Source organism: Haliotis rufescens, unplaced genomic scaffold, assembly GCF_023055435.1.
Source record: "Haliotis rufescens isolate VD_foot unplaced genomic scaffold, xgHalRufe1.0.p SCAF_16, whole genome shotgun sequence".
Classification (NCBI taxonomy): Eukaryota; Metazoa; Mollusca; class Gastropoda; order Lepetellida; family Haliotidae; genus Haliotis; species Haliotis rufescens.
Genome location: NW_025963846.1, coordinates 34477241 through 34504268, shown reverse-complemented (window position 1 = coordinate 34504268; position 27028 = coordinate 34477241). Strand labels below are relative to the sequence as shown.

The following is a 27028-nucleotide window of genomic DNA, read 5'->3' as shown; positions in this document are numbered from 1 at the left end:
CTGCGCCGTATCCATCCCAACACTGTCAGGAATCGTTTACGTCAGTACGGGATTCGACCACGACGCCCTGCCATACGTCCCATCCTGACACACCGTCATCGAGTCAACCGTCTAAGATGGTGTCGAAATCATGTTCGCCAACCTCGAATATGGTGGAGAAATGTTGTCTTTACAGATGAATCGAGGTTCAACATTTCCCACAGTGACGGGCGCCAACGTGTCTACCGGCATTTGGGAGAACGTTATGCACGCAACTGTATTGTGGAGAGGAATCGTTTTGGAGGTGGCTCTGTGATGATTTAGGGTGGGATAACAGCACGGCACCGAACCCCTTTGGTGGTTGTTCAGGGCAATCTCACCGGCGTTGGCTACAGAGATCAGATTCTGAGGCCTGTGGTCATTCCTTTCCTGCAACGTCATGGCCCGGGATTGACATTTCAACAGGACAACGCTCGTCCTCACACGGCTAGGGTCGCAATGGATTTCCTTCACCATAACAATGTCATGTTACTGCCATGGCCTGCAGTTTCTCCAGATCTCTCCCCGATAGAGCATGTGTGGGATGAAATGGAGCGCCGTCTGCGTCGTCTTCCACATCCTCCAGATAACCTCCGTGACTTGGCACAGGATTCGAGGAGGATATGGCAGGCCATTCCCCAGGCCTTCCATGCCCATTTGGTGGACTCCATGCGTCGCCGATGCACTGCTGTGATTCACGCACAGGGTGGTCATACCCGTTATTGACTTTGTGACTTTGTCGTATGACCCCCTACTCGATTTTGATCTTCTGACGTCATCGTAACAGATGTTGTTCAGGTCCCGTTGACATTTTCTTATGGTCCGATCATTCAGCTGCTACAGCGTCTGCATCATTTTGTTCTTGTTCTCGCGCGCAGTTTCTTTATGTGGCTAGTATACTAGTGATACATATTTGCCTTAATGTACTGTTAAAGGGACACGTAAGAAAGAAATGAAGCGCATCTTCCTTGAATAGCCACAACAAGATCTCGGGCTGTCGGATATAAATCTGGCAAATGTGTCGGCGTTAAGATCACTGCAGCCAAGCCTGAGACGGGAGTGTATAACCCGACAGAATCTTGATCCATAATTTACATCAATGTATATACCATTCTTATCACTGCTTTTTATAAAACTTTTAAAACTTCCTAAGCTACTGGCACTGGTGTATTCAATGGGTAGTGAGTTCCAAATATTAACTGTATCTAGGATAAATGATTTGGCATAATTATTTGTTTATGTTTTGCAGCTGTGAGCAGTTTCTCAAATTAAAATCACTTGCATCAGGGGCGGTCAGGTAGCCTAGTGGTTAAAGCGTTCGCTCGTCACGCCGAAGACTCGGGTTCTATTCCCGACATGGATACAATGTGTGAAGCCCATTTCTGGTGTCCCCCGCCGTGATATTGCTGGAATATTGCTAAAAGCGGCGTAAAACCATACTCACTCACTCACTTGCATCCGACACTCTATTTTGAACTAAGGATGAGAGATAGTCCGGTACTAGATTGTTTACCATTTCATAACATATATTTAACATTTGAAAATGCCTTCTTTCTTCTAATGACGTAAGATTTGTTTCTTTATAAAGTTTACCGTGACTAGTGCCACAAACAGCCCCACAAATAGTTCTGAGTGCATTAAGATCCATTTTTTAAGTACTAACACTTGTTCGTTTGTGCAGTTATCCCCTATGTGGCAACCTGATTGAAAATTTGAAAGCAAATTAGTATTTCTTAAGTAATCAAAAACGTATTTAAAAAGGCATTTTTGGAATATCTTAGCCACACAACCTGTTAGAGCTATAGGTCTATAATAACTACATTCATTGGTATTACCTTTCTTATAAAAACCGTCGGGCCCTGTTGCTTTAGTTACATCAAGAGACAGGAGAACGTCTTGAACTTCTTCTGTTGTTAGAATGACAGTTCGTTTGTTTATTTGTTTGTTTGTTTGTTGTTTAACGCCGCACTCAGCAATATTCAAGCTATATGATGGCGGTCTGTAGATAGTTGAGTCTAGACCAGACAATCCAGTGATTGACATCATCAGCATCGATCCACGCAATTGGGATACGATGACATGTTTCAACCAAGTCAGCGAGCCTGACCACCCGATCCCGTTAGTCGCCTCTTACGACAAGCAAAGTCGCCTTGTACGGCAAGCATGGGTCGCTGAAGACCTATTCTAACGCGGATCTTCACGAGTCCCAAGTTCATGCTTGCAAGTACTTGGCTGCATCACTTCGGGCTTTCCTCCCACATCAAGCAGACACGCCGTGATACAACTGGAATACCGCTGAAAGCGGCGTTAAACCCATCCCACTCACTCATGTAATTTGAGCAAAAAAAAGTTTAAAAAATACTCTATCGAAGGATTTGCATTGTCCAGAAATTCACAAAATACCGGTATTCGTTCGAAATAGAAAGCGAACTTTTCAAGAAGAGAAACAACCTGTGTCTAATCCTGAGTGTTTTCGAAATCTTGTTTATCCATGTTTCAATTCTGTGGAGCAGGACACGTTCCAGCAGTTTACCGAGAACATATGTCAGAGTAATGCCCTGTTATTACCAGGTTCACATTTGCTTTGTGTCCTTTGTGTGTTGTCATTAAATAAGATTGCTAGATGAAAGTGCGACATTACAAATGAAAGGCTGATCTAAAAACAAGATTTAGTGGATTTTTCATGCACACTGTCGATCCACAAAGTGTCAAATTGCAAAGCATCCGCTGTCCCTCTGTTTCAAGCAAGTGAATTTCGTGCAGCACGTGCACTACAGTCGCACCAGCTCACTGTGGACGAGACAGTCTTCGATGAAGCAGGCTGAGCTGCGTTATAAAACTAGGGCCGACTGTAGGGCTGGCCTGCGTGTTCGCCTCGGATCTGATAGATCCTAAGATTTGACCTAATTTCCACATTTGACTGTCGGGAGGGGCAACTGTCGGATTTGGGACTTGTTATTTTTCGTGCTTTGTTTTTTTATTGTGGTGACGTCAACCCTAGTGTTTTGGAAATGATATGTTTCTGTGAGTTGCACAGAAACTGAAATGAGCTTGGTGATTCAAGAATGCACGATGACGACCCTTCTATCCACCCATTGACGAAACAAATGCATAAATACGATGAACTGCATCAACCAAGTCAGCGAGCCTGACCACCCGGTCCCGTTACTCGCCTCTTGCGACAAGCATGGCTTGCTGTAGACCTATTCCCTTCCCAGATCTTCTCGGGTAAAAGGTTTGTTTATGGAGATGAGATATTTTTCTTTTCAGCCACATCTCCAAAACCAGACATTTTCATATTGTTAATCCAAAACAGCGATTACGCCAAAATAAAAAGCATCTTGCAAAAAAGTGTTTTTGTGACAGACAATTACTTAGTTCAACAGTCTGAAGCATAATTATTGTGCAGGGTTGCGTCCCTTTGGCACGCCAGAAACCTATGATTGTGGGTTCGAATCCCGGTTCGCCCCGATTATGTTTCTAGGTTTGTCAGCACCATACCCGTGCTCGTGGGTTTCACCGAAGTGGTAAACGTCTGAGACCTGCATCACTTCGGGCTTTCCTCCCACATTAAGCTGACACGCCGCGATATAACTGGAATACTGTTAAAAGCGGCGCTAAACCCAACTCACTCATTCACTCACTCACTCATGATCAGCCGGGGAGGTCGGGTAGCCTAGTGGTTAAAGCGTTCGCTCGTCACGCTGAAGACGAGAGTTCGATTCCCGATATGGGTTACAATTTGTGAAGCCCATTTCTGGTTTCCCCCGCCGTGATATTGCTGAAATATTGCTAAAAGTGGTGTTTAACCATACTCACTCACTCACCCATGATCAGCCTGTAAACAGACCAGGCAATCAAATCACCGAGGAACCAGAAAACCTGCTACTTTATATTTAGTCACAGTGTAGTAGCGGTGACAAAACATTTCTTATTACCCCCAAGAGGTTTAAAGGTGAGGTGAAATGGGGTTAAACGTCGCGTCTAAGATTATTGCACTTATATAGCGACGTGCATGCACGTGTATACGTGTGGCTGCTTGTACTAGTCCGGACTGATGCCGATTTAAAGTGCTAGCACACTGAGATACCATGCCGCAGTTTAACATGAATACCCCACTCAGACACAGTATACTGACTCCGAGCCGACCTGTCCTTGTTTTAGCCCCTTAATGCCGAGCGCCAGACAGGGTAACAACAAGTACCATCTTTTAACTTCTTTGGGTATGACGCGGCCGGGGATCGAACCCAGGACCTTCCGCTCTACGGGCGGACGCTCTACCATTAGACCACGGAGGCTGTCCCAAGAGGTTTAAGAGGTTACCGTCAATGCCAAAACACCAAACAACTGAATGCGTGTAACATAGTGTATGTACAACGGTGTCAAGCGTACAAATTCCATGTAATAATTTTGGCCTATTCATTTTCAGGGTGTGTTCAAGGCTGTTGAAGGGGGCACGGGTGGCCCATTCGTCTGAGGCGCCGCGATTCGCTGTGCAGAGTTGCGTCCCTTGGGCACGCCAGGAACCTATGATTATGGGTCCGAATCCCGGTTCACCCCGATTATGTTTCTAGGTTTGTCAGCACCATACCCGTGCTCGTGGGTTTCACCGAAGTGGTAAACGTTTGAGACCTGCATCACTTCGGGCTTTCCTTCTACGTTAAGCTGACACGCCGCGATATAGCTGGGATACTGTTAAAAGCGGTGTTAAAAACCAAACTCACTTACTCACTCAAGGCTGTTGAAATGCAACGTAAGTAAAGATTGTTTTAGTTATTTAGTTAAACCTAACTATCGACTACTTCATTTATTACAGTTATCCTAGTCAGCTTCGTTATCAACCGTGGGCAACTCGTGTTATTCCGGGACAAGCCGAATAGCGACTCGTGCCCCTCACGTGGCCATTTTTGCGACCGGGTTCCGTCTTAGCGCAAACGGGCATACCTAAAACAATTGTCAATTCGTTGCGTAATGGTTCACATATATTTCCCCATATATTATATATATTTCAGATGCAATTTAAAGCACATCGGGACGTACGGAATTATACAGTATGATTGAACACATTTAACTGTGTCTTTGGTATAATTTTAGATGCAAGACATATGTCAAATCAAAAATTATGTTTGAGGGATTTTTAACGAAGTACTTGAAATCATACGCGCATTCTGATTGGTTTGTCGTATTTTCGCACATAACATTCATCGATAGGGGGACGAGTCTTCTTGCAGGTTACGGAAAGGGGCGAGTGGTGACGAATTGCTTCGTAATCTCCCCTAAATCGATCATGGAGGCATGGATGTCCCTGCCGTTCAAGGCGGCGTAGTTCGTGCCAGAATCGTACGTTTGATAACGATGTTCGAATCTCAGATTCGACCTGATTTTGACCCTTTTACAGCACCATTGCCGTGCTCGTGGAAGACGTCTACGAGTATAATAATTTTGGTCTTTCTCTCCACATCAAGCTGTCACGCCCCGACATAACTCAATAACCCGTGAGGATCCGGGGTAGAACAGGTCTTTAACAACCCATGCTTGCCGTAAAAGGTGACTATGCTTGTCGTAAGAGGCGACTTACAGGATTGGGTTGTCAGGCTGGCTGACTTGCAGTTGCGTGCATTGATGCTCATGATATCAATCACTGTATTGTCTGATCCAGACTCTATTTACAGACCGCCGTCAGGTATCTGAAATATTGCTGCGTGCGGCGTTAAACAACAAACAAACAAACATGACATTACTAAATGATCTTCAAAGCGACGCTGAACCAAAGTGACCCCCTCGGTTACTTCAGTTGCCTCGCAGATGATAGTAATCTTCATCTCATTTAAAACTTAAATAACCCGATTCCTATTTACAAATCCTGTGCTCTGAGTGAGTGAATGAGTATGGTTTTACGTCGATTTTAGCAATATTCCAGCAATATCACGGCGGGGGACACCAGAAATCGGCTTCACACATTGTACCCATGTCGGGAATTGAACCCGGGTCTTCAGCGGGACGAGCGAACGCTTTAAGCACGAGGCTACCCGACCGCCCCTTCTGTGCTCTGAGAAAACAGTGACACCTGATATCGATGTCAACATGAAGCTACCCAAAGCTAAACCTGAAAACTGATACATATATTAATTTGTTCTCTCTGACTGTTAATATTCAACACTTTTGTTGTGTCGTCATTCCCTGGCATACTCACTCTTCACCACACAGCTCCTACCCCGGGACAGATGGCGTGATCCCTCCCATGCCACAGGACTGCCCCCTCGGCTCGAAGAAACAGGGAATTGTTTCCTAAGTGACCTGCAGCTGACAGCTGATCAGTGCATTGACAGACCCGTGAAGATCCCATGCTTGCCGTAAAAGGCGACTATGCTTGTCGTTAGAGGCGACTAACGGGTGGTCAGGCTCGCTGACTCGGTTGATGCATGTCATCGATCTAAATTTCGTGGATCGATGCTCATGATGTCAATCACTGGATTGTCTGGTTCAGACTCGATTAGTTTACAGACCGCCGTCATATAGCTGGAATATTGCTGAGTGTTGCGTTAAGCAACAAACAAATAGTGCATTGACATGCTTGGTGATGAAAAGTATTATTCTCTCCGTCGAGCCGACCCCAGCCTAGGGGATTAGAAGAAGGCAGCAGGGTGTTTCTTGTATGGTCGTGCATGTTATGTTATTGCTGACTGTCATTTTATCATACACAGCGCAAAACGTGTAACAGTCTCTACCTTGATCCACTATTATTTTGATGTATTAACAGCCACCCATCCACTACAACTAGTGATGAGAACAAGAAACATTATATAAACTTTCAAACGGTTGAGTATCCCCTCCGCATCAAAAGGTAACTTTTGTTACAAAGCAATCTGCATTCTGGGATGAAATAAAATGTTTTACTGAGAAAGGTTTCGACGTTTTATTGGATTTATATAGGCAAAACGTACCGATTGTTGACTTTTCAAACATTGACGGGGGGGGGGGGGGGGGGGGGGAGAGAAAAAGAGGCGGTACGTGACAATGTTATACCCCCATTCCACTAGGGAGAGCCATAGGTTTCCTCATTTGTCGGCTATCTAGGGACACTTGCAATCTAATTACGATCAGATAGAGGCCCTGTTGCGATCCAGAGGCGATCTATGCGATCCGATAGCGACTTGAAGACCCTTGTTCGTAAACAAACAACCCAAAATGTGGCGATCTTGCACGATCAGTTCCCGCTCCTTTTGCGATCCAGGGCGATCAGGATGCGATCCAGTGGCGCTCTATTTGCGCTCCGATGGCGATCATTCCGATCTTATGCGCTCTACTGTGATCCGATATCGATCTAGGCGACCTACAATGTATGGCGATCCATTAGCACTCAATTAGCGCTCTGTGGTATCCCATTGCGCCCCGATCGCCGAATTGTGGGTCCAAACCTATAACAACTCGTAGCGTTCTGAGACGCTCATCAGTTCTGCTCTTGGTAGCAGAGGGGTGGTGAGTCTTTGGTGGCGATCGGCGGCGCTCGAAGGTGGTACGATAGCGCTCTGATTACGACCTTCGATGGGTGATCTCGGCGATCAAGACGGCATTCTGGGCGGAGCGCCAGGGACCTTTGTGCAGGGGGTCGACGGGCGGCGACCTTGACGATCATGGAGATCAGTTAGAGGTCAGATAGCTATCCATTAACGCTTTTGGAGATCTTAACGCTCTATATGGCGATTTGTAAGAGCGCCGTTTAGTGGAATGGGGGTATTAGTGAGCGAGGGGAAAACAAGTTGAATCATTGTTATAGCAAACTGTGAAAGGTGAGCCATACTTTTCCTACTTTGGTTTATGACGAGAGCTTCGAAACTTCCTGAACTGATCCAGGTACATCTAAGGGTCGTAACTCTACACAGTGAAAAAACGCCAGAGACCACTAATTCCCTCTATGTTATATATTGGACATGTAATGTAAATGTATCCAGTGAAAGTCCTTCTTCAAGAAACACACGGGGGCACGGGTGGCCCAGCCGTCTAAGGCGCCGCGATTCGCTGTGCAGAGTTGCGTCCCTTGAACACGCAAGAAACCTATGATCGTGGGTTCGAATCCCGGTTCGCCCCGATTATGTTTCTAGGTTTGTCAGCACCATACCCGTGCTCGTGGGTTTCACCAAAGTGGTAAACGTCTGAGACCTGCATCACTTCGAGCTTTCCTTCCACATTAAGCTGACACGCCGCGATATAACTGGAATACTGTTAAAAGCGGCGTTAAACCCAACTCACTCACTCACTCACTCACTCACTCACTCAAGAAACACACGTTTCCTGTCAAACGTACTATGCAGATAAGAATGCCATGAACAAGACACTTTATTCGTTATAGATTACCAGAAACAGACAAGCGAGAAAGATATATATCATAAACCGAAAATATTCGAGACCCCTGTAGATAATTCGAGCTATCCGTAGTTCGAGATAAGCGCAGTGTCGCTGTCAAATTACAGTGTTGAAAAGGATATTTCCTGGCATTTGAAGGCTGCAGTGCTTTAGACAAGATTCGCCACGGCCAGATCAAAAGGGGAACACACCTTTGGCGTTGAAATGAGAAAGGAAAGTCTCACAAATCCCGTCGTCGCGTCGTTGTCGTGCCGTTGTCGTGCCGTTGTCGTGCCGTTGTCGTGTCGCGTCTACTTCCCTTCTGGTGGTCCTCCGTCTGCGTCCGGGGCTCTGGGCTGGTCGGGATCGTATCTACTCAAGGTGATGTAACGAGCGTTGCCGATGACGCTGCGACAGTACGGCTCTGTGATGATGTGAGTCCACCCAATGCGACAGTACCCAGACCCGTCCACCCACAGGTGACACTGAGGGGGGTAGTCGAGTGGTTGGGCTGCAAGGAAACATTTACCCATCGATAAACCAACGTTGGCATCTGGCGAGATACCTCAGACCACAGATTCCTCCAGATGTTTACCATGACCCGGAAGGAAAATATAGTGCCCTGCTAAAATGGGTTGTTCACACTCTGTGCCAGATTTATTTGAATGATTTGAGTGACAGTTTAAGTGAAAGAGTATATCTTGTATTTCATAAAGAATATTGTTATCCACAAATTATACATAATATTAACTCAAGCTTCCCATGTTAGGAACATCAAGTTGAAGACTGATAGGTGTGTTTTGGTTGCAATCTCATTAAAATCATATCTTAGTTCTCGCTATCGCTGAACAAAGATCTGAGGACATCCAATTACGGATCACGTCAGAAAGACCTTTCATCCAGCCATTCAAAGCCTCGCTTACCAGATCATGAAAGTGACAGTCGGAATGTGTTTTCTAATCATGCAACCTCGAAAACGTTAACACGGGGTATTCCGAACGACAGTACGACTGATTCCGTCAAAATTATCGTCCGTCTCTTGCTTCCGTGGGATAAACATTTGAACGGAGGAGGCGTTGCACAGTTCGTGGGAAGCACTGCCATACAATCTCAATCATATAGTAGACATTACGGAATGTTCGTTTGTTCAGTTTTCAAAATTTTAATCGAGAACTGTGTCAACATATTTTTCAAGCGTAGTCTGAAATGGAAGTCGCCAGGTTGAAACGAGTGCCGTATAGCTCGAGAAAGCTGCTTTCTAATTGGCTGAAGTCGACTTCTTGTTCGTCATTTCAGTGGTCGGTCAAAGTTCGCGAAAGGTCGCTCTGACGTGACCCGTAATGGGATGTCCTCAGATCTTTGTTTAGCGGCAGCGAGAACCTAGATCTGATTTTAATGAGATTGAGACCATTGTTGACAGTAATTGCTGTGAAATCCTGACGGTTTTGCATTTTAAGAGATACATTATAAGGTGTAGCAGGATCACTTCGAAAGCATGGGTTTTTTTGCGTTCCCCGTTAGGTTTTATATCACGAAGCGGAGGCCGAAGGCTCATGGTATAAAAACTAACGAGGGACGAGTAATCCTGCTACAACGAATTTATCTTACAGGCATGTTTCAGTGTGACACTAATTCAAACAAATTCAAAATTGATAGAAAAAAGCTGTTCGACTTAGCTTGGGTTAGCGTGTTCTGTGATACGTGACTCCAGTGACTCTGAAAAAGCGTACGGTTTTATCCTTTGAAGCGGGGTACAAAGAATTTATTCTGCCTCTCAGAAATCCACGTGCAGCTTGATATGCTCGTGGCGGGGTATAAGCGATTTATTCACCCGCTGAGAAATTTATTCCCCTTCAAGGCGGGATACGCAGTATTTTATCAAGGTCACATGGGCCAATCAGATCTCATCATTCTGACATGGAAGTATGATAAGGCATTTTAGTCAGCATGCAACAGACGAACTACGACATTATTTATCGCGGCTGTCATCACATTGTACAGAGCAAAGAACGAAAACTACAAACATAGTCTTAGAATAGATAATTTATGTAAACTGACGTCCAAAAGAAACTTTACCAGAGTTTGAAATCACTCTTGCTCAAAGACAACAAAACATACATGCATGAAGTAAAGAGTATTGAGAAGATCAATATATCAACATAATCAACACTGAAAATGACAATCATACCGTGACCGAGAATGACGTCAAAGCCCAAAGTTGGGTGTGGTACAAAACTCGGGCTTTCAGAATCATGGACAATAGGCAGAGTACATAAACAATCGCTCACGTTCAATAACAAGTCATTAGTAGCGTGTGTGACCACCAAATGCCTCAATACACGCAAAAACTCTTCGACGCACAGAAAAAGTCAGTCGTCTGATGAGGTCACGTGGGATTTGACGCCATTCTTCTTGGAGGGCCAAGATCAGTTCTTGCCGGTTGGCTGGAGAGTGTGGTCGTTGTCGAACACGACGATCCATCAAGTCCCAGAGGTGTTCTATGGGGGACATGTCGGGTGAGCGTGCAGGCCACGGCAGGACGTTGACGTTGTTGCCTGCGAGGAAGTTAGTGACAATTCTGGCTGTATGGGCTCTAGCGTTGTCATGCTGATAAATGGCACCACGTGGCTGCTGTTGGAGGTATGGTAGGACAACTGGACGAAGAATGTTATCCATGTACCGCTGAACTGTCAAGTTTCCGTCAACGATGACCAGCGGTATCCTCTCCTGCCTACAGATCCCTCCTCACACCATGACACTCCCTCCACCATATGGTACGACCTCCTGCACGCAACACGTCGCCGTTCGTTCACCCCTTCGGCGGTAAACACGTTGTCTTCCATCAGCCCTAATCATACAGAATCGACTTTCGTCAGTGAAGACAACCCTCTGCCAGTCACGTCGTTGCCAACGTCGTACAGTCCGGGCCCATCTCAATCGCAGGCGACGATGTTGCGCTGTCAATAGCTGTCCTCTGTATGGTCTAAAAGCCCTGATTCCATGAGCCCTGAGTCTCCTGGCCACTGTCTGTCGACTAACCCTCTGACCTAAGGCAGTTATCGCCGATGACGTCACTGTCAGGAGCGATTTCGGAGGTGCAAGGTACGCAAGTACCGGTCATCATGGGGCGTGGTCACCCTGGGTCTGCCTGTTCTTGGCCTGTCAGCGGTAAGCCCTGTCTGTCTGTAACGTTGCATCAAGTTGGTAACGGCAACACGGGAGCAACCGAAGGTTCGTGCAATATGCATATGGGCGTGGGTGGCTCCCATCTGTACCATACCCAAGGCTCGTTCACGTTGTTCGACTGTGAGTCGTGGCATTTCTTTTGTGTTTTTTTATCACTGTGGATGTCTGACTTGCCATTGCAATCGTTTTATACCCTTACCCGCACGTGTATTTGCAGTTGTCCGGGGTGCACGTGTTTTTCACTTTTTCGCGTGTTATCTCGCAAACATGTAACAGACGATTAACATTTTCTGCATACACTATTGTTGTATTTAGGTTATGTGTTTTAGATAGACTTCATCGAAAACAAATTTATACTTTGTCTGAAATTTATATTTTCAGTTGGTAAAGTTTCTTTTGGACGTCAGTTTACATATACATACAGATGCCTAAACGATCTACGTGGTTCGTGGTTCCGTCTACTACAGACGTATGTCCACTTCTGATTGTAAACCTGTGGCGAACTAGTGAGTGTGTGAGTGGGTTTGATTTTACGCCGCTTTCAGCCATATTCCATGCCAGTATTAACACGACGGAGGACACCAGAAATGGGCTTCACACATTGTACCTATATGTCGGGTCTTCGGCGTGACGAGCGAAGGCTTTAACCACCAGGCTACCCGACCGCCCCTATGACGAACTAAGAGTCACAATGAGTGAGTGAGTGAGTTGGGTTTAACGCTGCTTTTAACAGTATTCCAGTTGTATCGCGGCGCGTCAGCTTAATGTGAGAGGAAAGCCCGAAGTGATGCAGGTCTCAGACGTTTACCACTTCGGTGAAACCCACGAGCACGGGTATGGTGCTGACAAACCTAGAAACATAATCGGGGCGAACCGGGATTCAAACCCACAATCATAGGTTTCTGGCGTGTCCAAGGGAACTAAGAGTCACAACATCTCGATATCCGAAACGATGCAAACTGTGTGGTGAAACATACAGTCACTTAATTTTAAACAGTTATGTAACAGGACTGCACGTTTCATTTTATACATGCCATTGGTAAAAGCGTGTTTTAAGCATTTTTTTAAGAATGCAACCTCGAGAATACTTACTGAACCCGTTAGACCCCGAACGCCCTGATGGCCCACTTGGTGGAAGACGACAATCTGAATGAAAGAAAATAACAAGCTTTACAAGACCCCTGTATTAATAAAAGTGTCTGTCGCTGCAATCATGTTACGGTGGAATGTAAGTAATCGCGCGTGGGACAGTAAACAAATGGTTAGTGCCGTCAGCCGTCCCGACGTCGGACACGATAACGGACCAGTTTACACATTGTTTTGACCCGATCCTGGGGACGCTTTCTTATCTTATGGATACAGCGTCTGCCCCGAGACGTTATGAAACCAGGTGTTCGCGAAAGGTGAGCGTATCCTCCCCCATCGGTGGTACCCGTCGCATACACATGCAAAGGCAAGTCAATTGTTCACTTGATTGATTGATTGGTTTGTCGTTTTACACCGCGCTCGGCAATATTCCAGCTAAATGACGTAGGTGTGTAAATATTCGAATCTGGACCACACAATCCAGTGATTGATACCATGAGGATCGATCCACGCCTTTGGGATCGATGACATGCATCTACCAAGATAGCGAGCCTGACTACCCGATCCCGTTGTCGCCTTTCACGGCAAGCATGGGTTGCTGAAGACCTGTTCTAGCCCGGGTCTCCACGGGTCTGTACACTTGAAAGAACACGGGAACATATATGGTACATGTCTATATAGAGAGTTGCATCAGACATCCTTTTGTCACAATTAGTGCCCCTGGTCATACCTACTTCTTGCCTTAAGGTAACATAGACATAGATGGGACATAGATGACAGCTAGCTGGGACAGAATTGGTTTATTCCAATTCTATTCCCTCTTTTTCAGTTCGTGCATTCTACTAATGACTTAACTCACTGACTTAACTCACCCTGAAAGACAGTCAACAGCTTTCTCTTTTCTTTTGGCCCATTCTGTTGCAAATGCATCTCCCATTATGATTATTAATTTTAATGATTCAAAATGGTAAGAAGCATACCGCAATGATCTATTTGTTAAATGTTGACAAGCATAGTCGCCCCTTGCGCAAGCATAGGTTGTTGAAGAACTATTTCCTTCCCGAATCTTCACATGCAGGTCAATACCACAATGACACGAATATTCCAAATGCAAATATGAAACACTCACCGACGTTCAAAAGACGAGGAAGAAGATCGTTACCTGGAAACAAACAATTCGGCTTAGAACCTATCTCCATAAATATCGATGTATACATAAACAGAGATGTATACATAAACAGAGATGTGTACATAAACATAGATGTGTACATAAACAGAGATGTATACATAAAAAGAGACGTGTACATAAACAGAGATGTGTACATAAACAGACGTATATATAAACAGAGACGTGTACATAAACAGAGATGTGTACATAAACAGAGATGTATACATAAACAGAGATGTATACATAAACAGAGATGTGTACATAAAGAGAGATGTATACATAAACAGAGATGTAAACATAAACAGAGATGTATACATAAACAGACGTATACATAAACAGACGTATACATAAACAGAGATGTGTACATAAACAGAGACGTGTACATAAACAGAGATGTGTACATAAACAGACATGTAAACATAAACAGAGATGTATACATAAACAAAGATGTGTACATAAACAGAGATGTATACATAAACAGAGATGTATACATAAACAGAGATGTAAACATAAACAGAGATGTATACATAAACAGAGATGTAAACATAAACAGAGACGTGTACATAAACAGAGACGTATACATAAACAGAGATGTATACATAAACAGAGATGTATACATAAACAGAGATGTATACATAAACAGAGATGTATACATAAACAGAGATGTGTACATAAACAGAGATTTGTTCATAAACAGAGACGTATACATAAACAGAGATGTATACATAAACAGAGATGTATACATAAACAGAGATGTATACATGAACAGAGACGCATGGATATGTGCGCAATCGTCTCAACGTTGAAAAAGTTTGAGTTTTTAGCTGAACGCTTATATAAGTAGTGTATATTTCCTGAAGTTTCATCGTTGACTAATAATAATGCCAGTATGAACAGAGTTGCTTACATCACAACATCTTTATTGTTTATCAATTCCGATGATAACAGGATGAGGGAGGATTATTAATAGTTTCAGAGTTCTGATGTTTACTCAATGAGAATAATTTATGACATGGAGTTTGATCGTTCAACAATTCTAAAGTTTAATTAAATCACCCTGACCAGGTTCCCTCGGTACACTGTTAATATATGTTTGTAGCTATTTATAGCTCAGAAAAAAACCTCTTACCGGTACCATATTGTCTCCGTCTCGCATCCGGGTTCCTCTGTCCCTTCACCATCACCTACGTTTAAATATATGAGTATTAACAATAGAAGACATCTTCAATCAAATACGGGGCGGTCGGGTAGCCTAGTGGTTAAAGCGTTCGCCCGTCACGCCGAAGACCCAGGTTCAATTCCCGACATGGGTAAAATGTGTGAAGCCCATTTCTGGTGTCCCCCGCCGTGATATTGCTGGAATATTGCTAAAAGCGGCGTAAAACCATACTCACTCACTTCAATCAAATACGTGTAGTGCTGGCTGTACAATGTACTTGTGTTATTTTTATCGTTGAACAAAGGCCCTTTGGTCATTCTATACAAATGTACAGTCCAAATTGCATTTTCATCTACCTTGGAGTTTAAACACCTGCATGAAGATGTGAGTGAGCGTGGTTTTACGCCGTTATTAGCAACATTACAGACATATCACAGCGTGGGGAACCCAGCAACGGCTTTACTCAACCCGCCTTCACGTAATCCAGGGTTCAACAGAACCCGCGTGTTTCAACAACCCGCCACTTCACGCAATCCGGGAGTCCATATAACCCGCGTCTTAGCGCAATCTTGGACACCGCATAACTCCTGTCTTCACACAACCCGCGTCTTCACACAACCCGGGACTCCACATAACCCCTGTCTTCACACAATACGGGACTCCAGATAACCCCTGTCTTCACATAACCTTCGTCTTCACACAATCAGGGACACCACATAACCTTCGTGTTCACATAACGTTCGTCTTCACATAACTTTTGTCTTCACATAACCCCTGTCTTCACACAACCCGTATCTTCACACAATCCGGGACTCCACATAACCCCTGTCTTCACACAACCCGCGTCTTCACACAATCCGAGACACCACATACACTTCGCCTTCACACAATCCGAGACACCACATAACCTTCGCCTTCACACAATCCGGGACACCACATAACCTGCGTCTTCACACAATCCGGGACACCACATAACCTTCGCCTTCGCAACATCCGGGACACCACATAACCTTCGCCTTCACACAATCCGAGACACCACATAACCTTCGTCTTCACACAATCCGGGACACCACATAACCTTCGCCTTCACACAATCCGGGACACCACATAACCCCTGTCTTCACACAATACGGGACTCCAGATAACCCCTGTCTTCACACAATCCGGGACACCACATAACCTGCGTCTTCACACAATCCGGGACACCACATAACCTTCGCCTTCACACAATCCGAGACACCACATAACCCCTGTCTTCACACAATACGGGACTCCAGATAACCCCTGTCTTTACACAATCCGGGACACCACATAACCTTCGCCTTCACACAATCCGGGACACCACATAACCTTCGCCTTCACACAATCCGGGACACCACATAACCCCTGTCTTCACACAATACGGGACTCCAGATAACCCCTGTCTTCACACAATCCGGGACACCACATAACCCCTGTCTTCACACAATACGGGACTCCAGATAACCCCTGTCTTCACACAATCCGGGACACCACATAACCTGCGTCTTCACACAATCCGGGACACCACATAACCTTCGCCTTCACACAATCCGGGACACCACATAACCTTCGCCTTCACACAATCCGGGACACCACATAACCTGCGTCTTCACACAATCCGGGACACCACATAACCTTCGCCTTCACACAATCCGGGACACCACATAACCTTCGCCTTCACACAATCCGAGACACCACATAACCTGCGTCTTCACACAATTCTAGACACCACATAACCCCTGTCTTCACACAATACGGGACTCCAGATAACCCCTGTCTTCACACAATCCGGGACACCACATAACCTTCGCCTTCGCAACATCCGGGACACCACATAACCTTCGCCTTCACACAATCCGAGACACCACATAACCTTCGTCTTCACACAATCCGGGACACCACATAACCTTCGCCTTCACACAATCCGGGACACCACATAACCCCTGTCTTCACACAATACGGGACTCCAGATAACCCCTGTCTTCACACAATCCGGGACACCACATAACCTGCGTCTTCACACAATCCGGGACACCACATAACCTTCGCCTTCACACAATCCGAGACACCACATAACCCCTGTCTTCACACAATACGGGACTCCAGATAACCCCTGTCTTTACACAATCCGGGACACCACATAACCTTCGCCTTCACACAATCCGGGACACCACATAACCTTCGCCTTCACACAATCCGGGACACCACATAACCCCTGTCTTCACACAATACGGGACTCCAGATAACCCCTGTCTTCACACAATCCGGGACACCACATAACCCCTGTCTTCACACAATACGGGACTCCAGATAACCCCTGTCTTCACACAATCCGGGACACCACATAACCTGCGTCTTCACACAATCCGGGACACCACATAACCTTCGCCTTCACACAATCCGGGACACCACATAACCTTCGCCTTCACACAATCCGGGACACCACATAACCTGCGTCTTCACACAATCCGGGACACCACATAACCTTCGCCTTCACACAATCCGGGACACCACATAACCTTCGCCTTCACACAATCCGAGACACCACATAACCTGCGTCTTCACACAATTCTAGACACCACATAACCCCTGTCTTCACACAATACGGGACTCCAGATAACCCCTGTCTTCACACAATCCGGGACACCACATAACCTTCGCCTTCACACAATCCGGGACACCACATAACCTGCGTCTTCACACAATCCGAGACACCACATAACCCCTGTCTTCACACAATACGGGACTCCAGATAACCCCTGTCTTCACATAACCTTCGTCTTCACACAATCAGGGACACCACATAACCTTCGTGTTCACATAACGTTCGTCTTCACATAACTTTTGTCTTCACATAACCCCTGTCTTCACACAACCCGTATCTTCACACAATCCGGGACTCCACATAACCCCTGTCTTCACACAACCCGCGTCTTCACACAATCCGAGACACCACATACACTTCGCCTTCACACAATCCGAGACACCACATAACCTTCGCCTTCACACAATCCGGGACACCACATAACCTGCGTCTTCACACAATCCGGGACACCACATAACCTTCGCCTTCGCAACATCCGGGACACCACATAACCTTCGCCTTCACACAATCCGAGACACCACATAACCTTCGTCTTCACACAATCCGGGACACCACATAACCTTCGCCTTCACACAATCCGGGACACCACATAACCCCTGTCTTCACACAATACGGGACTCCAGATAACCCCTGTCTTCACACAATCCGGGACACCACATAACCTGCGTCTTCACACAATCCGGGACACCACATAACCTTCGCCTTCACACAATCCGAGACACCACATAACCCCTGTCTTCACACAATACGGGACTCCAGATAACCCCTGTCTTCACACAATCCGGGACACCACATAACCTTCGCCTTCACACAATCCGGGACACCACATAACCTTCGCCTTCACACAATCCGAGACACCACATAACCCCTGTCTTCACACAATACGGGACTCCAGATAACCCCTGTCTTCACACAATCCGGGACACCACATAACCCCTGTCTTCACACAATACGGGACTCCAGATAACCCCTGTCTTCACACAATCCGGGACACCACATAACCTGCGTCTTCACACAATCCGGGACACCACATAACCTTCGCCTTCACACAATCCGGGACACCACATAACCTTCGCCTTCACACAATCCGGGACACCACATAACCTGCGTCTTCACACAATCCGGGACACCACATAACCTTCGCCTTCACACAATCCGGGACACCACATAACCTTCGCCTTCACACAATCCGAGACACCACATAACCTGCGTCTTCACACAATTCTAGACACCACATAACCCCTGTCTTCACACAATACGGGACTCCAGATAACCCCTGTCTTCACACAATCCGGGACACCACATAACCTTCGCCTTCACACAATCCGGGACACCACATAACCTGCGTCTTCACACAATCCGAGACACCACATAACCCCTGTCTTCACACAATACGGGACTCCAGATAACCCCTGTCTTCACATAACCTTCGTCTTCACACAATCAGGGACACCACATAACCTTCGTGTTCACATAACGTTCGTCTTCACATAACTTTTGTCTTCACATAACCCCTGTCTTCACACAACCCGTATCTTCACACAATCCGGGACTCCACATAACCCCTGTCTTCACACAACCCGCGTCTTCACACAATCCGAGACACCACATACACTTCGCCTTCACACAATCCGAGACACCACATAACCTTCGCCTTCACACAATCCGGGACACCACATAACCTGCGTCTTCACACAATCCGGGACACCACATAACCTTTGCCTTCGCAACATCCGGGACACCACATAACCTTCGCCTTCACACAATCCGAGACACCACATAACCTTCGTCTTCACACAATCCGGGACACCACATAACCTTCGCCTTCACACATTCCGGGACACCACATAACCCCTGTCTTCACACAATACGGGACTCCAGATAACCCCTGTCTTCACACAATCCGGGACACCACATAACCTGCGTCTTCACACAATCCGGGACACCACATAACCTTCGCCTTCACACAATCCGAGACACCACATAACCCCTGTCTTCACACAATCCGGGACTCCAGATAACCCCTGTCTTTACACAATCCGGGACACCACATAACCTTCGCCTTCACACAATCCGGGACACCACATAACCTTCGCCTTCACACAATTGGGGACACCACATAACCCCTGTCTTCACACAATACGGGACTCCAGATAACCCCTGTCTTCACACAATCCGGGACACCACATAACCCCTGTCTTCACACAATACGGGACTCCAGATAACCCCTGTCTTCACACAATCCGGGACACCACATAACCTGCGTCTTCACACAATCCGGGACACCACATAACCTTCGCCTTCACACAATCCGGGACACCACATAACCTTCGCCTTCACACAATCCGGGACACCACATAACCTGCGTCTTCACACAATCCGGGACACCACATAACCTTCGCCTTCACACAATCCGGGACACCACATAACCTTCGCCTTCACACAATCCGAGACACCACATAACCTGCGTCTTCACACAATTCTAAACACCACATAACCCCTGTCTTCACACAATACGGGACTCCAGATAACCCCTGTCTTCACACAATCCGGGACACCACATAACCTTCGCCTTCACACAATCCGGGACACCACATAACCTGCGTCTTCACACAATCCGAGACACCACATAACCCCTGTCTTCACACAATACGGGACTCCAGATAACCCCTGTCTTCACACAATCCGGGACACCACATAACCTTCGCCTTCACACAATCCGGGACACCACATAACCTTCGTCTTCACACAACTCGCGTCTTCACACAATCCGGGACACCACATAACCTTCGTCTTCACACAACTCGCGTCTTCACACAGCTCGGGACTCCAAATAACCCCTGTCTTGACACAACTCGCGATTTCACGGAATTCGGGACTCCACACAACTCTCGTCTTTACACAATCCACCGCTCCACATACCCCTTGTCTTCACACAGCCTAGGGCATTACGCAATTCGGGACTCCACATAACCCGCGTTTCACCCAACCCTCGACTTCAGCGCGATGAGCTAACGCTTCATCCACGAGGGTATACGTTCCCCCAGCTCCCCAACACAAGGAAATGAATAAGAATAACGCCCCTTTTCCCTCGACTGATTCATATGTTGCACGATAGTGAATTCAAAAAGTCACTGCCGGAGAACAATAAGTCTCAAATATCTGCCGAAAAAGATTTCATATGAATTGCTTCATATGCATTTATTAGAAGTTGGCGGATGACAAAGCAGACCATTTATTGATAACAACTTCTTTATCTCAATGTACTGGCGACTTTTTGGTATAGATCCTTATAGTGTTGCTATGATCCTGATGCTTGACAACGGTATAAGGATCTATACCGAAGCGTCGCCATTACAGATTTAATATGATATAATTGGCAAAAGAGTGAGTGAGTGAGTTGGGTTTAACGCCGCTTTTAACAGTTTCCAGTGATATCGCCGCGTGACAGCTTAATGTGGGAGGAAAGCCCGAAGTGATGCAGGTCTCTGACGTTTACCACTTCGGCGAAACCCACGAGCACGGGTATGGTGCTGACAAACCAAGAAACATAATCGGGGCGAACCGGGATTCGAACCCACAATCATAGGTTTCTGGCGTGCCCAAGGGACGAAAACTCTGCACAGCGAATCGCGGCGCCTTAGACGACTGGGCCACCCATGCCCCCATGGGCAAAAGAGTGATGAAAATGTTATAAATGGATCACTGACAAACAGTGGTGTTCGCCAAAAGGGTAAGCACGTGCTGCTAAACTGCTAGCCCACAATTTACATTAAGAAAGTGAGTAATAGGTGAATAATTTGGGAATAATTAGTTAGCATATTAAAATGATGACATAAACTATGTACAAAGATGGACTAATACTCACACTGTATGTTAAAACAAGGCACAGAAGACAGACGACTGTTTTCGCCATGTTGAATATCTGAATGCTTCTTGACAATGCGCCCTGAATACATCTGCCGTCCACATCCGTAATGTGTCAGATTTCAATTTATTACAACATTTATAAATAAACTGTGTAACACTTAGAACATCATCCGGCCGGATATAACACACAATTACGCAAAGGGAGTCAGTCATACACGCTGTGTTCGCCCCGATTATGTTTCTAGGTTTGTCAGCACCATACCCATGCTCGTGGGTTTCACCGAAGTGGTAAACGTCTGAGACCTGCATCACTTCGGGCTTTCCGCCCACATTAAGCTGACACGCCGCGATATGACTTGAATACTGTTAAAAGCGGCGATAAACCCAATTCACTCACTCACTCGAGCATCGATCCATGCAGTTGGGAAACGATGACATGCATGTCAGCAAACATGACCACCCAATACCGTTAGTCGCCTCTTACGGCTAGCATGGGTTGCTGAAGACCTCTGCTGACTCGGATCTTTACGGGTCCTATGTTTAAGTGTACAAAAGAACACCATTTACCTACATACTATGCTTAAAAAAAAAAGCAACATCATTTACCTATATGGATACGTATGTATGACTGTTTCATTGTACACCACCACCATACTGCATATTTATGTTATAATATTGAGAACAATTACTACATACACTTGTTGTGTATAAACGTATTGTGAAGGTAGGGTGATGGGTTTGGGGGTTATAAAAAATTACATTCGTTGTCTAGAAACATGATCACCGAACAGGTTCACCCAGCTGATTCTGTAAATAAGGTGAGGTGAAATTGGGTTTAACGTCGCGTCCAAGATTATTGCACTTATACAGCGACGTGCATGCACGTGTGTGTGTGTGGCAGCTTGTACTAGACCGATGCCGATTTAAAGTGCTAGCACACTGAGTTACCATGACGCATGAATACCCCACTCAGACACAGTATACTGACTCCGAGCCGACCAGTCCTTGTTTAGGCCCTTAATGTCGAGCGCCAGACAGGGTAACAACAAGTATCATCTTTTAACGTCTTGAGGTATGATGGGGGATCGAACCCCGGACCTTCCGCTCTCCGGGCGGACGCTCTACCATTAGACCACGGAGGCGGTCCTGTAAATAAGGGCGAATGGATTGTGCCTGGTGACCAGGGGCATCGATCCCTTCGTTAACAGTGTTACGCCTCCCTAACGGTAATATCCCGAGCAGTATGAGATACTGGCATCTGTGCTCAACAAGGTGAGGTGAAATTGGGTTTAACGTCTTGTCAAAGATTATTTATAGTGCTAATTTATAGTGCTAGCACACTGAGATACCATGCCGCAGTTTAACATGAATACCCCACACAGACACAGTATACTGACTCCGAGCCGACCAGTCTTTGCTTTAGCCCTTTAATGCCGGGCGCCAGACAGGATAACAAGAAGTACCATATTTTAACGTCTTTTGGTATGACGCGGCCGGGGATCGATCGAACCCCAGACCTTCCGCTCTCCGGGCGGACGCTCTACCACTAGACCACGGAGGCGGTCATCCTAATGCTCAACAACAACGCGGTTTTGTTACGAGGTGATTTCCAGAAAAACCCAGAAATCGATTTGCACAGAAATAAATTGTGAAATCTGTAAATAACTACACAAGATCAATGAATAATCAATCAATTCTTTTCAAACACACAGGTTTAGGTTTACAGGGGATGTCGAGTGAGTGAATGTTGTTCCAGCTTTTTAAACCTATTCATTGGGATCGCCATTAAGTAAGAGACTTCTTTCTATAGGCATTAAAACCTATTGTGAGGTTTTACTTTCCAGTCGGGTTAAATCTCATAAACAGGGTCGTTGTAATGTCCCTGGGATTTTATATAATATCCCTGGGATTTAATAGGATATTCAAGTCATATTTGCTATAATATCCCAGGGATTTTATATAATGTCCTGGGTATTTTATTAATGTAACTTCCGTTCACATTGTAACACGTAATGAAATGTAATATCAAATGACAAATGTTTTCTTTATATTCCCGAGGATCGAACTCGCAACCTTCATATCTGTAGCCCAGTGAGTGTACCACGAGGCTACAGAGGTGTCGATAAGCCAAACTTCGCCCCCTTGGTTTTTCCCTCTCCCCAGGGCATGCTCTGTCTACCAAAACCTCGTAAGCGTGTTTTCTCCAATACATATCACGATGAACTGTAATTATACAAGGCCAGTAGGATATTCCTCGGGGAAATTTCTACCCGGAATCCCCATGGGGTAGTTTAATACGGGCGGTGGGGTAGCTTGATGGTTAATCTGTTCGCTCGTCACGCATTTACATCCTTGGCTAAATTCTTTAAGCACTTTTAGAGCGTCCTAAGTGGTCATAATCTTAAAATTGTGTTACAGCGGTGTTAAACCGAACCCACTCATTTTATATTCATTTGCTAGTGAGTTTTACCCATTTTGGGATTCGAACCTGGGTCTTCGGCGAGACGAGCGAACGCTTTTACCACTAGGATACCCCACCGTCCAACTGATTTGATAAGAAAGGTTTTGAAACGTGAAACACTCCCTTGTAATCAAATCCTATAGATCATAGCAACTTTCTTTTCTCGACGGTTGGTTGGATGGTTTCTTGTTTAACGCCGCACTCAGCAATATTCCAGCTATATGACGGCGGTCTGTAAATAATCGAGTCTGGATCAGACAACCCAGTGATTGACATCATGAGCATCGATCCATTGCAATTGGGATCGATGACATGCTTCAACCAAGTCAGCGAGCCTGACCACCCGATCCCGCTAGTCGCCCCTTACGACAAGCATAGCCGCCTTTTACGGCAAGCATGGGTTGCTGAAGACCTGTTCTAACCCGGACGGGGTTTTCTCAGTGTAATGGACCTTTGTTTCATGATATCTCACTGGTTTGCCTGATTGTGTCACAATGATTTACAAGACCCCATGATAAAGTGAGATTACTGCTGTTGACTGCAGCCTTTAACAATATTCAGTCACTTATCATTCGTGACCAACTCGTGTTATTCCGGGACAAGCTGAATAGCGACTCGTGCCCCTCTCGTAGCCATTTTTGCGACCGGGTTCCGTCTTAGCGCAAACGGGCATACCTAAAACAATTGTCAACTCGTTGCGCAATGGTTCACACATTTGCCCCATATATTATATATATTTCAGATGCAGTTAAAAGCACATCGGGACGTGCGGAATTATACAGTATGATTGAACACATTTAACTGTGTCTTTGGTATATTTTTAGATGCAAGACATATGTAAAATCAAAAAAATTATTTCTGAGGGATTCTTTGACGAAGAACTTGAAATCATACGCGCATTCTGATTGGTTTGTCGTATTTTCGCACATAACATTCATCGATAGGGGGACGAGTCTTCTTGCAGGTTACGGAAAGGGGCGAGTGGTGACGAATGTCACTTCATCAGTGACGGTTCATGACATTATATTGTGGTGTTTTGTTTGGGTATTTTCTCTTCCAATGTTTTCTCTACGTTTTACACAGATCAAGACCCACCAGAAGATCCGGGTTAGAATTGGTCTTCAGTAGCGACAGCCCATGCTTGTCGTAAGTAAGAAGCAGCTAACGGCATTGGCGGTTAGGCGCGTTGGCTCGTATCCCCATTGCTTAGATCGATGCTCATGAAATCAATCACTGGATTGCCGAGTGCGGCGGTAAAAAACAAACACTGATTTTGTCTAATGTATGTGCTTTGTAGACATGTGACAGTTCATTGGTGCTGCTTACAACGTTTTCTTGCGATCTTGTAAAGAGCGTAAACCTACTTTCGCCAATTGCAGATTTCCAGACACTATTCAAAGAGTTTTCAAAACGCCAAAATCCTATGAAAGTGAACTCGAACGAAGATCCGCATTGTTTATGATTCTGTCTGTTGATGATGTCGGATTTGTTTGGCTTGTTTGTTGTTTAGCGCCGCACTCAGCAATATAACACGGCGATCTGTAAATAATCGAGTCTGGACCAGGCAATCCAGTAATTGACATCATGAGCATCGATCCACGCAATTGGGATCGATGACATGCATCAACCAAGTCAGCAAGTCTGACCACCCGATCCCGTTAGTCGCCTTTTACGACAAGCATTTGTTGAAAACCTATTCTACCCCGTATCTTCACGGGTACTTCACGCGATGTACCCATGTGGGCTATCTCTATAATAATACACGTGAAAAAAGATTCGAATTTTACCAGAGAATAGTTGATATCAATTAGTGTATTACTCCAACTTTTACGGGGATATTTATATTATCTTTCCATGAGACACAAAATTGATTCGGGGGACACGGGTGGCCTAGTCGTCTAAGGCGCCGCGATTCGCTGTGCAGAGTTTCGTCCCTCGGGCACGCCAGAAACCTATGATTGTGGGTTCGAATCCCGGTTCGCCCCGATTATGTTTCTAGGTTTGTCAGCACCATACCCGTGATCGTGGGTTTCACCGAAGTTGTAAACATCTGAGACCTGCATCACTTCGGGCTTTCCTCCCACATTAAGCTGACACGCCGCGATATAACTGGAATACTGTTAAAAGCGGCGTTAAACCTAACTCACTCACTCACTCAAAATTGATTCTCATAATGCCAAGTGTATATATAAATTGAATGACATGTCTGAGTATCCCTATCAAAAGTTGAGTGGTATATATCAGTTGGTATACTCTGACATACAACCTTCAGAATATAGGACTATTGACCTCAAATACACAATGTTTCATGAATTGCTTTTATAGAAGTTCAGCACGTATACGCACTAAAGACAGCGTGGCATGACCAAACCCCATAACCTTTATATAGTTTCCTTTTATGTCAGAGACCAAACGATTCATAAGCAATCGTAGCGTTCAGCCGACTGTCTTGACAACGTGGCATGCTCTCCTTTCAATCTGGATTTTGGTCTGTTTTGTCTTTTTTACTACATTACCTTGCAAAGGCCACGTACACTTTTATGATGGTCAGGTCAAGAAACAGGTAAGTTACTTAGGATTTATAAAACAACGCATCTCAAATGGGGATTCCGGATTAGAGTCATGACAGGTCTCCAGCATCACTGGCTTGTCAAAGTCAAGTCAAAGTCAAAGATATTTATTGCATGTAAGGCCTCCGGCCCATATACAACAGAGTTACAAATAAGTAGTTTACATATTTGGATATATACTCATGTTTAACAATTTGTTTCTGAGGGACATTGCATTTTTTACATACATAGCCAGTTTTAATATGACAGCATCATCTTTCGAAGAAAAGAGAGAAATAAAAGCAGGTACAGGATAATTTGACAGATAGCGATCTGGTATAAACTTTCTTCTTAGATCACAATAATAAGGACATACAAAAGTAAAATTAATTTCATTTTCTTTTGCTGAATAAAGCAGGAATGTTGCTGTGGGTTAAACAACAAACACGCGCACACACATAAAGAGGAAGTGTACACACAAAATTCACTTTCTTTCTTATTTGAAACAAAACGCAATTTAAGAATTAGTTAATATCAGTGTTTGAAAATATACACTCATTTT

At 45.3% G+C, this 27028-nt stretch overlaps 1 protein-coding gene across 1 annotated transcript; it reads right to left on the bottom strand.

The window, feature by feature from the left end:
* Positions 1 to 8337: 8337 nt before the first annotated feature.
* Positions 8338 to 21578, bottom strand: LOC124118051. Its single transcript, XM_046480101.2, has 5 exons — positions 21455 to 21578; positions 14931 to 14985; positions 13763 to 13795; positions 12640 to 12693; positions 8338 to 8872 (listed from the first exon to the last, which is right to left on the bottom strand). The coding sequence occupies exons 1-5, from the start codon at positions 21500 to 21502 to the stop codon at positions 8673 to 8675; spliced, it is 390 nt and encodes a 129-aa protein (XP_046336057.2). The 5' UTR covers positions 21503 to 21578; the 3' UTR covers positions 8338 to 8672.
* Between the last annotated feature and the right edge of the window lie 5450 nt (positions 21579 to 27028).

What these genes read in the sequence shown, in the direction of transcription:
- LOC124118051 (XM_046480101.2), bottom strand. Translation starts at nt 21,502, where the DNA reads ATGGCGAAAACAGTCGTCTGTCTTCTGTGCCTTGTTTTAACATACAGT. An exon ending in ACGGAGACAATATGGTACCG is followed by an intron (nt 13,796 to 14,930) that starts GTAAGAGGTTTT and finishes GTTTGTTTCCAG; the next exon opens with GTAACGATCTTCTTCCTCGT. An exon ending in TTCGGGGTCTAACGGGTTCA is followed by an intron (nt 8,873 to 12,639) that starts GTAAGTATTCTC and finishes GTTTCCTTGCAG; the next exon opens with CCCAACCACTCGACTACCCC.